This window comes from Neolamprologus multifasciatus, chromosome 20 (genome assembly GCF_963576455.1).
Source record: "Neolamprologus multifasciatus chromosome 20, fNeoMul1.2, whole genome shotgun sequence".
Taxonomy (NCBI): Eukaryota; Metazoa; Chordata; class Actinopteri; order Cichliformes; family Cichlidae; genus Neolamprologus; species Neolamprologus multifasciatus.
Window position 1 is genome coordinate 9401498 of NC_140458.1, and position 13379 is coordinate 9414876.

General features: G+C 38.9%; 1 protein-coding gene across 4 annotated transcripts; it reads right to left on the reverse strand.

Annotated features, from left to right (window-relative positions):
* Positions 1-2410: 2410 nt before the first annotated feature.
* Positions 2411-12750, reverse strand: LOC146494411 (protein phosphatase 1 regulatory subunit 3A). 4 transcript variants are annotated; one of them, XM_085146340.1, is made up of 5 exons: positions 11550-12750; positions 8429-8469; positions 7190-7278; positions 6854-6880; positions 4026-4164 (listed from the first exon to the last, which is right to left on the reverse strand). In XM_085146340.1, the coding sequence occupies exons 1-4, from the start codon at positions 12410-12412 to the stop codon at positions 6854-6856; spliced, it is 1020 nt and encodes a 339-aa protein (XP_085002466.1). In that variant the 5' UTR covers positions 12413-12750; the 3' UTR covers positions 4026-4164. The 4 variants fall into 4 exon arrangements, with proteins under 4 accessions (XP_085002464.1, XP_085002463.1, XP_085002466.1 ...); XM_085146339.1 differs by having other exon boundaries at positions 4027-4161; XM_085146338.1 differs by lacking the exon at positions 6854-6880 and having other exon boundaries at positions 2411-4161.
* Positions 12751-13379: the final 629 nt, after the last annotated feature.

A 13379-nucleotide genomic window follows, 5' to 3' on the forward strand; every position in this document is an offset into this window, starting at 1 on the left:
GTCATAACTGGTGCCACCCCTAACCCCCTTCTGGACACACCTCTGTTTGCGAAATATCTGCAGTTAAAAATATATGCTCGACTACGGCTGGGAAAAAAACACGTTTCATCAACTTTTATTTATTTTTTATTATTAACAAAAGTTGGGATGCACAGTTTGACATGTTAGTTAGTTTTACTAATGTATATTCTGCTTTTTTTTTCTACATCATTCATGGTAATGATGAGCTACTTGGGTTTAAGTTAAAAAAAAAAGAGTTTTACATGTTACTGCATGAAATCTAATTTTCTGTCTTTAGGACCTTGTTAGCATTACTGTTTGAATATAAATATACAAATAAATAATTTGATTATAATTAATACAATAATTTGAGTTTTTAGCCTCACAATGAGTGTCCCAGATTTTATTGTGAAATCAACTGCCCTTTGAAAATGGTAACATGCTAACCAGCCAAACTATGTAAGCTGATAATACTGAATGGGAAATACATGTCAAATATTTTTGACATAAAACCTTCAATTTATATTACTTTATTTAGTTGTATTACAAAACAAACAAAAGCAACAGGTTAAAACCATGTGAAATACCCCAGTGTTTAAAGAAAAGTGCATCAGATAAAATAAAATATGAATTAAATTATGAAGGCAAAGGTAGCTAATTTTATAATGAGCTTTAATCTAACGCAGCATGTAGATGAATGTAATCAGAAGCTTCAGTTTGTAATTTCAAACATATAAACAGAACTAAATGTTCACCAGGCACAAACAGTGCTTAGTTGAACATTGACAGCAGCACAATGCTGAGGTTAGATATTTAACTGATAGTTTGTGTTTCCAAACGTAAAACATTAAGGCAACCTGAAGTTCGCAAAAGGCCTTCTGTTTCTGCCATCATCTGTTACAGAATAAAGTTCTGGGTCTTTGAACACCAGTGTACAAGTAAACCAAAGCCGAATGAAAATGATAAATTATAATTTTTGTATCCATTTAATGAGGCATATTACCTTTCTCTGATATTAAACAGAGGTGACATGAAATACAGTTATTATAAGTGTTAGGATCATGGATCCTTTGGTTGAAAAGAAGCTCAAATGTTTTCACAACACTGATGCATGATATTAAAAAGCCTTCTGAGGGACAACAGTCAATAATAATGACAACTGCATATTAGAGGCTCACAGCTTTAGGCGTACAGCCTAAAAATAAGTGCACAATACTGAACATCGAAGCATTTCTTTTCATTTGTTTTTATCCTCCATTTAATAAATGTTTTGAGGGGGTTTAATGAAATCTGTGGATCTGGGAAATGGAAATGTCTGAACAAAAAAATAAAAAAAGGACTAAACGGGCAAATATGTGTGAAATGATAACTGTGATGGACCTGATAAAACCAATAAACATTCACAGGCCACGCTTGGAGGAGTACAATGACAAGTTAAAGGAGGGGTATTATGGAAAATCCGATTTGTCTTGTCTTGGAGGATTTCACTGTCACAGACAATATTTAAATAAAAGCTGGTACTCCTGCTGTTGCAATCGCTTCTCGTGATGAAATACCTCTGTTCAAACAAGCTGAGGGTGACGCCACACCCTGGGTGGAAAAACGATGCCCTTCTATCTGCTGTTTCTTAATATTGCCACAGCGCTCACAGATCTCCTGTTGAAATCACTGCTTAACATGGACTACCTGAAAAAAACAGTAATTATTCCAAAGGGTGGGTCTTATAAAATTCACACCAGTTATCCTGCTTGGGACAGCTTTCAGAATTTGCCTAAATTTTTAATGTTTTCCACCCTGCATGTGTGTGACCACCACACAAATTAGTCGCTCCTGCTACTTTCCCTGCAGAAGTCTGCAAAATACAAATGTGGTTGGATGAATACGTCTGTTTTAAGGCTAATGCGTAATCTGCATATAATCCACAGGGTGCCTAACATCCAAGGATCAAAAGTTTAAAGTTATTAAAGCTTTATTTGGCCAAAAATGAAGATAAAATATTAAGACTAAGTCCTAAATATAAGAAGAGGTAGACCTGACGAGAGGTGCCGTCTTATCGTATAACATCCGAGGAGATTTTCAGAGAATTTTCAGCCTTCAAACACTGAGCTCAGCTTACAGTGGCCAGTGTATACTATAAGCTACCATGACTTCAGTGCAATGCCTGACCTTTGGCTTCTATCCGCAGCTCATGTTGCTGTCTGTGTATTTCCACTTCAAGCAAAGCTGAACACGCTCGAGTTGTGGAGGCGCTGAAGGCTCTGATGTTATTTTAAAGGTGTGTCAGTGCCTTCAATGCGATCTGTTCTGCACTGCAGTGTCATTACTGTGCATAAAGCTGTCGTGTTGTTCGTGTTTGTTCTGCAGACTGCATGAAAAGAAAAACACAGATAAGCAAAGACACAAAGTGGTACAGGATATGAGACCATGTTTAATGGCAATACACTGCAAAAACTTTCACCACTCCAAACGTATCAATCAGTGCCTCCGTCTGTCTGTGAGATTGTCTATTATGTTACGAGCTGAGTGCTGCGCTACAACAAGAATAATATGCATTTACGAGCGAGAAGGAAGACCTGTGAAGTGAAAAGTGCCACGGTGAGGTGAACAGTTTTCCACTTGTTTTGCTGTCACTCAAGCGGCTACCATTTCCGTCTTGTTTTCACTAAGTATTAAGGCAAAAACACACACACATGACCATGTTTTTCTTTTGCATTTTGTAAACAAAATCCCATTTTTATAGTAAGTCTCTTATATTTACCACTAGGGTAATCTTTCTGTTGTTCTTTTGTTTCATTTTTGAAGTGATAACAACTTGAAATTCACAAAAGTCAAAGTCCTTAAACAACAGGCTTTGCTACATTGACAACAGTGAAAGTGCATTGTGATAGTGACTAAATAAACTAGAACATAACACCACAGAGACTCTCCACATGACAAGAAAAGGTCATTAGTGATCACTTACAAAACAGCTCTAATACTACATTGTGCTTTAATACTAGGTTCACAATGTTGTACAAATGGGGTGATTATTATTATATCGATAGAAAACACAATGTGTACGAAAATATATTATAATATAATTACTTTCTCCTTCTATTTGACTTTGTATGAAATAAGCATAACTTCAAGAGGACTTTGTGTGCATGTTGCTTAGCTTGATGGCTTATTTTAAAACCATGAAAAGGCACTTAGCTTGACAGAAGATTTGGGGTAAAATCACCAACGGCACAAAATGAAAATTAGTCCAATTAGGAAGAGGGCAGTGGGTTCCTGCAACACTATCGAGAGGGAAACAACTCCACTCAGAAATATGACAGATGGCAGAAGATTCCTGTTTCTGTTATGCTCAGACTGGGGCTCGGAAAACCCTGACGCTGTGCTTGGTTCATTCTCTAATGACGTATCGGGGGAAATATGTGCAGCTTCTTCCTTCTCTTCCAAGGCTGAGACAGACTGAGCTACGTTTTCACTCACCTCAGTGACACCCGTACTCACTGAGGTGTTCTCTGGAAGCTCGGGTGATGGTAGAGCTTCACCTTCTGCTTTCAGAGATGTCTGAGTCTCAGCCATGGGAGACAAAAGTGCAGGCGTACTGGCTTCATGATTTGCTGCAGACCTGCTGGAACTTTCTGATAATCCTTCAACAGGTTCACTCATTCCCACAGCAACGTCTCGCTCAAAGCCCTGTGTCACACTGGGAGTACAGGCACGATCAGCAGGCAGTTCAAGGCAAGGATGACTGGCTGGTTTTTCTCCAGCTCCATCCTCTCCTGTTGTTGTCTCTGTGGCAGGAAGACACATGGAAGATGGTTCTAAAGGGATTTCCTCTCTGCCAGTCTGGGAGATGTCTGATCTGGGTTTGGAGTCTCGTTGCAGAAAAGGATGTGAGGCAGGCGGCGGCGTAGAGGGACTACTGTCTACGCGCTGCTCAGACGTCTGGTTGCCTAATTCACAGTGGAGTCTGGGTAAAGGCTGTGACTTATTTGGCTGGACTGATTCGCTGGCACAGAGTACAAAGGATGAATTAGTTTGATGTGTGGTTTCGGAAGACATAGAAGGAAACTGTTCACCTGGGAATACAGTGTGAGCGGACAGCGTGCCATCGTCAGATGGAAGCTCTTGGTTGGGTGGGACAAAGGGACCAGACGGGTGAGCTGCGATCTGCTGAAGTAAAACAGCAAGACAACAGTGATAGCTAGGAGACAAAGGAGGAACATTTGTATTCCACATTAACATTGCACGCTGAGGGAAGAAAAGCATTATACTGCATACCAATGCTTTTCTGTGAAAAGGAACTCATGCAGAAGTTTTAGCTGTGAGGAAATGCAAACAACTCATGAGCAGTATGAAGAGGTGGACTTGAATCTTTTTTTTTAAATTATGGGGGAAAAAAACCCTCTCCTTCCCTCGAATTTCGCTCCCAGGAGGGCAAAACAACAAATGTAGTTTAAATATTCCTTCCTTTAAGTGAACTCCACACGGCACAAGTGAATCCAAAGGAGAAGAAAATTGGATCGGTTCAATTTTCTTAATTATTTTCTCCTCAAGTTTTCCCACGTTTACACATACTGAAGTGAGGGTGGCTGTTTGAACAGCAGGGACTGGACCAAATGTAATGCCTAAAAAATACTTATTTACATTTTAACAGGATTTTATTCAAAAAAGGAAAATAGCCATTAGCAAATAATGGAAAAGGAGTTTCCCCTGCTATGAGGCTGCCCTGACAAACATTCAAGGTCATATTGAGATGAAATCATTGCAATATAAAACCAAAAGACAGACAAGAAAAACAGCACCAAGAAGAACATATGCAAAAGCTGGACACACAAAATATGAAGACGGTAACAGCTGAGATAGGGCAGGTGGGTTTTAGTCAGCAGAAAGTAACTAGATTTTTCTATTTCACAAAAATCATACATACGCATATAATTGTGTATAATGCAATATTTGTTCAGTTAATCCAAAAAATGGATTCTGCTTTCCAAGAAGGTTTTTAATTTGACTTAAAAGAATTTTATTGTTGATTTTCTGTAAAATGTGCAGCTGAATCATTTAAGATCACCAACAATCTATGACTAAAAAGCTTCAGGGAAACCATCAATTCAAATATAGGAGTGCTAATGAGATCAGTGTGTTAATGCCTTTGTGTAACTTTAATGTATTATACAAAAGTTGGGGTATCAGTTTGTTGGGAATTATAAAGCCCAGATTCTCAAAACCTACGGAATGATACAAGGAATGATGGGAAATGATGTCCACCTTTATTTGTGTTTTTTTTTTTTAAATGTTCTGCCAAAAGGAAAAAGCATGCATGTGATCGCTGAGGTGAAACACGAGAATGAGCCAGGACAGCGTAACAGACACTTTTGTGGTATTGTGAGATATTAATATCAGATCACACGTTATCATGTTATTCTGTTAGGACGTGGAGTGTGAGAATTTTTTTATGTTATGCAGAACTAATTAAACTTTCCCTTCTAAAATACACAGTTATTATGGAAGCTGGTATATCGATTTCCACTGAAGCATTTTTGCTCCATTGCCATGTTTTCAGTCTTCATGTTAATTGTGCAGCAAGTCAGATGAATATATACCCACTGACCACTTTATTAGGTATACCTCCTTTTGCCTTTAGAACTACCCTAATTCTTCATGCCATATATTCAAAAAGGTGCTGGAAACATTCCTCGGAAATTTTCATCCACATCGACACAATAGCATCACAAATCCATTACATGAATCTTGCTGTTCCACACCATTGCAGGACCATCGCCACCAGCTGAGCTGATGATACAAGGCAGGATGCTTTCGTGTTGTTTATGGCAAAATTTGGCATAAACAACAACAGTAGACCTGACAACATTTGTCCAGATTTCTCTCAGTTTCCTGTTTCTGTCATTGTTAGCTGACATATGTGGCACCTGGTGCGGTCTTCTGCTGCTGTAGACCATCTGCTTCAAGATTCAATGCACTGTCCATTCAGGTGTTTTGTGCATGCCTTGGTTTTAAAGAGTGGTTATTTGCATTATCACTGGATAGTTTCTCTTTTTTTGATCCATCTCTAAAATCACTAGAAATGGTTATGTTGGAAAATCCATGAAAATCAGCAGTTCTCTGAAATACCATCAACAACCATGCTACATTCAGAGTGGCTTTCCCCCCATTCTGATGCTTAAGCAGAACATCTTGGCCATCTTGTGTACATGCCTAAGTTGTGTTGCTGCTATGTGATTAACTGATTAGATATTTGCAGAAAGTATACCTCATAAAGTTACCAGCGAGTTTTAATGATAAGATACTTGAAGATTTCATGAACATGTTTAAAAACTACAGCACTACAATCTCAAAAGAATGACTTCCCACTGGGGGAAATCTTTTTTGTTATTATTATCCCACATGAATGCACAATATACTTGGGCTTTTCTTTATATTTGTGAATTTTCTTTATTTTCTTTATTTTCTTTCATTTTTTAATCTAACTTTCTGCAAGAAAGCAACGAAACTGTAAACGCTTCCTTTGAAGATATCAGCATGGTTACAGTGGTTCAGTTTTCCTTTTTTGTGCACCACTGTGTGCAATCTAACACAAATATCAGCAAAAATTTCCACATAAAGAAAGCTGACAATACATCGCAGCACAACAGTGGACATCAGTACTGTTTCAAACAATGGAAGCATAGAGGATATTAGATGTAATCACATGTGGGTAAAAAAAATATTAGTGTCCTGAGTTACTTAAAAGTACAAGAGATGTGAATTCAAATTAAAGTGTGCACAAACTTGAACAGCATGCTTCATGAATATGATGAGAAACTGAAAAAGAGACATACAGCAGTGAGAAGCGAGACGTTACCTAAGTTGTTGCTGAAGCTTCAATGAGCTGTGAACAACACAAACAACCAAGCCAATGGTGATAAGGGTCAAAAGTTGATCAAACATGTTTGTTATGTTTTATTAGATACATGGCTTGTCTAGAGGGATAAAGCACTTAGCCTGCTAACCTGTTAAATGTGAATTTGTCAAAAATTGCATGCAGATAAAGATCATTTTAACCAATCCTGTCCTCTCTTGGCAGGTGAGCCAACATAGGAGCAAGTTCCAATCAAAACGGACTGTTTTAAACTTTTGAAGGATGAATCAGTACTCCTCCTGGTGGCTTACAATCCCCATTCTTTTACTTTACTCTTACCTCTACATCAATCTCCGGCTTTACAATGACGGGACACACAGGCGTAGGCCGGAGAAGTCCCGGACGAGCCTCAGAAGTCCCTGCTTCTTCTGTAATTGTAAACCGGATGAAGGAGTTATGAGAATGTGTTTAGTAAGTTATGTTAATCCCAAAAAATAAAATATGTATTTTTTTAGCCTGGGTAAATACCTCTGTGACTCTTGGGTAAGTCTACCTGGTGGTAGGAACATTTACCTAATAATGATATGTGTTGGCACTGAGCTGGATTGTGGCAAATGTAGGAACTGACATGTTTGTGACTTTTTCCTCTGCTCTCTAGTGCAATTTATATTATAGTGTGCCCACTTATATAATCAATAATCTAAGGGAATTAAATGAAACTCATCTTCAGAACGTTATGTGTGAAAATCACAGTAGAAGGGTCTGTTTCTGAATCTTCCTCCCCTCACACCCAACCAGTCATAGCAGATGGCCGCCCCTCACCGAGCCTGGTTCATTCAGTTTCATTCTGTTTAAAGGGGGTTTTTCCTTCCCACTGCCCCCAAATGTTTGCCCATAGGGACTCATCTGATTGTTGGTGCTTTCTCTGTATTATTGCGGGGCTTTAACCTTACAATAATAAGTGCCGTGAGGCAACTGTTGTTGGGATTTGGCACAATAAAAATAATAACTGAACTGAACTGAACAGTCTCGTGCTTGTGACAGCATGGAAACATTAATGGTGTCTCAAGTGTTAACTAGCTGCACACTTCTATTGACTGGTGGATTTAGACTGTTGAAAGAAAAGATTTCTGGCATGAAACTGCTCACAAAAGGTTTGTGGATTTTTTATTTTCTTCAGTAACTAGGTCATGATTTATTGAAAAAGACATTGCTGCTGAATGTTTCAATTTTTATTTTTTTGGAGCAGAAAGCATTTTCCCTTTAGTCCTATTTTATCTAAGAGAAGGTAAACATTTTATCAACGCATATCTCCAAATGTAGGCAATAACTGCCAAAGCAATCTATATAAATAAACAGTTCAAATCTGAGCTGGAGTGAACTTGTGATATCCCCACTATGAAACAGGATAGTCTTATATCCATTTTAACCCATTTTAATAGTCCTTGCGCTTTATAAAAGTATAGTAAAAAATCTCCACATAACTTTAAATCATATAATCAAGTAATAATACAGCATATATTAGATTATTTATTTTTGCCTTACTAGTGAGTGTGTACAAATGTATTCATTCTGTACCTTCTTCCTTTTCCAGTTCATCCTCTGAATCATTGTTCATACTGAAAGAGATGAGAGAAATTTGGGTTATAAGAAATACATGAAGACGTGACAAAACCATTGAGTAGTGCACACTTTAGATGCAAATGTAAATGTGTTTATTATTGTATACACGCACAAAGCAACACTGCGCAGAGGCTTTGTCTGCCAAGACACAAACAACGTAATTGTACATAGTAAAAATATGTAGTGTAAGAAGGAGTATGCAGTCATTTTTAGTCTGACTGAAGCCTGAGTAGATTCCAGACGATGGGTCAGACCTTACTATTTTTGTGTTGTTAATATTTAAAGATCATTTTGAGCTATAAATGCTAAATGTGTATATGCACCATCATCAACACCTGCTCTAGATAATTACACTTGTTCATTGTTAATGCGGTTAAGCTGCAAATGCGTTTAGGTACCTTTTTTTCATTGAACACAGACTATCTCTTTGTATTATATTGCTCGTTTTGTATAGTTCCTGCAATCCTGGACTAGATGAGCGTTTCATTAACAAGGATGGCAGGATAGAAATTGGAATTTCGTTCACCAATGGTAAGTACAAGCACAAGCCAATCCATTAAAAGTCATATTCAATATCAAAGTTGATGTATCAAATATAATTCTGGTGATCAAAATTACAGGAGAAGACATTGACTTAAGTAGAATAAATGTATATTAGTTCATTACATAATCCATGCCTATCTGACACTAATGAAAAGTGATCAAAATCACGAAATAGAAAGGGTCTCTGAAGACTGTTCTCGCTAGAGATTAGGGGGATGCAACATTGCCAAGAGTCCAGCATAGGATGCCAAAAGAAATGAAAGGTCAAGACATGTGATGAGCATGTGACAAGAGCTACAGAAGCTGTTTGTTCCCCGTATCCAATTTTAGCTGAGAGAGGCTGATTTATAATCCGAAAAAGATTTGATACACATTCTTGCTGAATTGATGACCTAAATTTGGTAATTTGAGAAACTCCAAGCACTTTGTTTGTTTATTTGTTTGTTTGTTTTGGGTTTTTGAATAAATTAACGCTAGCACCACGCCCTCATGAATAGCGAGCTAAATAAATCCTTTGGAATTTTTGGAAAAAAATAAACAAGCAGATATTAAAAGAGATTTATTCCAGCTCCATATTTTTATTCTTGCACTCTGCTAGAGTAGCTTTCCATCATTCTGGGACTTGGTGAAGCTTCTTCTGCTACCTAAAACAAGCTCTTCAAGCTTGTCCTTCTTTAAGCCAAGCTTATTATGAATGGCAAGTGGGTCAAAAATCATACAGATCCAAAATTAATTCAGAAATACTGACTAAAAGTCTGTCCTTTATACCTGTCTGAAACCTGCTTCGTATATTTGGTTCATATGGATTACTACCAAAAATGTAAAACTCTGGCTATTGTAACAGTGTTATGAGCAAAAATAAGGAAAATATTTCCCTTTAATCTTTCCATTATTCCTTTCAAGATTTGAGAAGTAACTCTGAGAGATTCATCTGGCCCAAGAAGACACCTCAGTCACATGTCTAGTCCAAACCCCGATCTTAACCTGACAGAATAAATAGTGCTTGATCTTTTTGTGTGGGTGTGTTGTACATTAAAGACTAATGTAGATAAAGTAATAGAGCTGATTCTGTTAGCACTACTTAAGGGCCGATCTTCAGATTTGACACTGTTTGACTCGGGTCAAGACGAAAGCTCGACTAATTCAGCCCCAAACTCGAGTAAAACTCGAGCAAAACTCAGCAACTCGTAGTGCTCAAGGCAGATGACACTGAATCAAAAGGACATCGCTACTCCACACAGGTGTTTAATATTTGATATCTGTTACTTCAGGTGGAAATGTTTTGGCTAAATGTAGTTAATTTCAATTGTATGTAATAAATTTGCATGTCTAGACTTGTTTTCTCCCATAATAACCTTTCATCTTACTGGCTGCCTTGTTAATATGTTAAAAATCCAATTATCAGCTGACTTCAAAGCACTTAATCAACCTGTAGTGGCTGTTATGGTGGGAGATTGATACAGATTCCACTCCCAAACCAACTTCTATTCAATCAGTGACTCATCCATCCCTAACAACCCATCTGGTGCCTTCCTTCCTCCAAACAGCTGCAGTGGATACCTACATGACAACTACATCACTTTATATTCAGCTTACTGCTTTTACATGTCCTCACAAGCTTGGGCAACACAAGCAACTATTGCTTGTGCTGCCCAAGCTTTAACATTGTGAGATTTATCACACACTTTCATGTTGATATTACAGTAAATCAGGGGATTAGCTGAGTTTAATGGAGTAGCGAATGAAGCAAGAAGGGTCTGTGTGCCAGCCTTTAATTACAAAAGGGAGAGGAGCCAATCCGTTCCTTTGAAATGGTTTTGCTTCCCTGATGACTCCAATAGAAAAGGTCAGAGGTAAATTTTAGTGCAGGGAAACGCCACGGCTGAAAACGACACCTGCCCTTTTCCTATTCTGAATGCCTCAGACACCGCTGGGTGATTGATACACTGAGCAGGGAATGTTCTTCCAAAAAAAATCTCTTTCTGTACCTTGCTACAGGCTGTAATTGTAAAAGGTAAAACTAGTAATGGGAAAACTTTGAGAACTCATCTAGGTAGCTTTCCTGTTGTCCTTGTAGTTTGATTATGCAACAGACCGAACCACTTTTCTTATGAAAGCCTGCTCTGTTTGAGTTCTTTCTGGGCTAGATGCACTCTCTGGGCAGAACCACTACATTGAGCTGAATACTCATTCCAGGCATAAACCTCTCAGTGAATTAGTAAGCAGGTATAGTTTTGTAGCTGTTGCACAGCCCCTACCTTTGTGGCATCCATATCTTTTTTTATAATTACATAACTAATATAGAAATTAAAACCTTTTTGGTCTATGAGCATCCGCATTTCTCTTCTGATTAATAGGATGGACCGCTTTTGAAGACCTTAAACTAACTGAGGCTTGATGGTGACCTTATAATTCTGTGGATGTTTCGGATAAAAGGCATGGGAGGCAGAGATTGGGCAAAATATTACACAAATACCCTTCTAAGTCTTTGTCCTCTGGGGTGTCTAACTGACAAGTGTGACAGGAAATGTACCTGTAAGCTTTTGGAGGTTTCAGGATACTTTTCGTTTCCTGTGTGTTGATGTTTGTATGAGCTGAATCATCTTCATAGGTCAGGAGCAGAGTTACCACATAGTTCATAGAGGAGTTATTAGCCCAGTAATCACCATCAGAGGTTTCATAGCGTACAACGAACTCAATGCGAGAGCCATGTGTGGTATAAGGTGGCGCAAAAGACAGCTTGAAGGAGAACTTGTCAGTTTCTCCATCGTGAGATCCCGGGACATACTCTGCTGGGTGATCAAAGTAAGTGGCCCAATTGTCCATTGTCGATCTGACATAAACTGCTTTGTGGAAGGAAATGTTCAGCACTCGTATTACCCCTGTGAAGGCGAGAGGATCGTTCTCAGCTGGAGACATCTGCTCAACCTCCACTTTATTGGTGCGCACAGCCTGCAGCAGAGCATTACCGGTGGGTGCATGAAACTCTGGGAGCACATGATAGATCGGCTCTCGCTCAGGATTCCGATACTTTGCCTCCTCTTCGTCCCACTTTGCAATAGAGTCTTCATCGTCCGAATCAAAGGCAACAAATTCCTTCACATCCACCAAATCCCCACCTGTTGTGTCGGCAAATGACACTCTCTTCCCGGCGGACAGCGCCAAGTGGATCCGCATATACTCAGCGGTCTCATCGAAAATTGACGCACCTCGCTTTCTGGGTACCGGGGAGCATCTTGGGATGAAGCGGACGTCCTCGGTGTCATCATCATCATCGTCATCATTCTGGTTATCTTCCGCGTCCATTGGTGACCTACTATCTGCGTCCTCGCCTGATCTGCCTGTTTTTATCGTTTTAAAAAGACCCTCTTGGCTTGGTATGGTCAAAAAAGACATTTTTTTAAAATTATTTTTACAGATGTAAACACTCAAAGGAGCCGAAGACTACATATGGCGTCTCTAAAGAGCTACCAAATACTCATGAATTGCGCAGCTGTGGTCAGTGATGATCCAGCGCTGTCGCTGCGTAACGCACAGTGCCTCTTCAGTCAACGTGTGGCGTTAAATGTCACCCATGGAAACATGGTCTTTACTGCCAGCCCTTGTGATAGTGTATCCCCTGGTTTTACATGACTTTATGCACGGCAGTTTGGCTGCTGTCGTGGAAGCACCAGCCCCTAATTTTAGCACTGACCTACCGGGTTTCCATGCCCTAAATGTGTTGATAAGTTGGTATAATCCTGCGGCTCCCCCTTGTTCTATTTGGTTCGGCCTGGCTATGCGCCTGCTGCTGGAAATAGCATATTAATGTCATAAATGCCAGCGCTGGAAAGACAGGCTGCATGCGTATTTATTGAAACCTCTTTAGAGACAATCAGGTGGGAATTATTATTTCAAGATGGCTTCTCCAAATTCCCTCTCTCCAAGCCTGAATTCATCGAAGACTCAGTCTGTGATACATTATGTTCGTTAGAGTTTAGGCCATTTTAATTCCACCACACTGGGGAACGTTTTGCCATTCAGTATGAACAGCTGTCAGTGTAATTTAATGCCAGTCCAGTTGTAGCAGTGGTTGAGATGGTAAGAAAATCTAAAGTATAACCCATTGTGATAAAAATATGAAATTATGCAAAGATTGTTGATTGGACTTCATAATACGGCCCGTATTTTATTGTACATGCCGTGAAATACCTTAGTAAGGAGCCTAAGTAAGTAAGATTTAAGAGCTTGTCAAGAACAAAATTCTCAAAGTGCAAGGGTATCTAGGGGGATGATATGAACACTTTGTAGTTGATACAATTCAGGTTTTCACAGGAAGAAATTACACTGCCAATAATTTTAAGAAATGTATTATTTCCAGGTA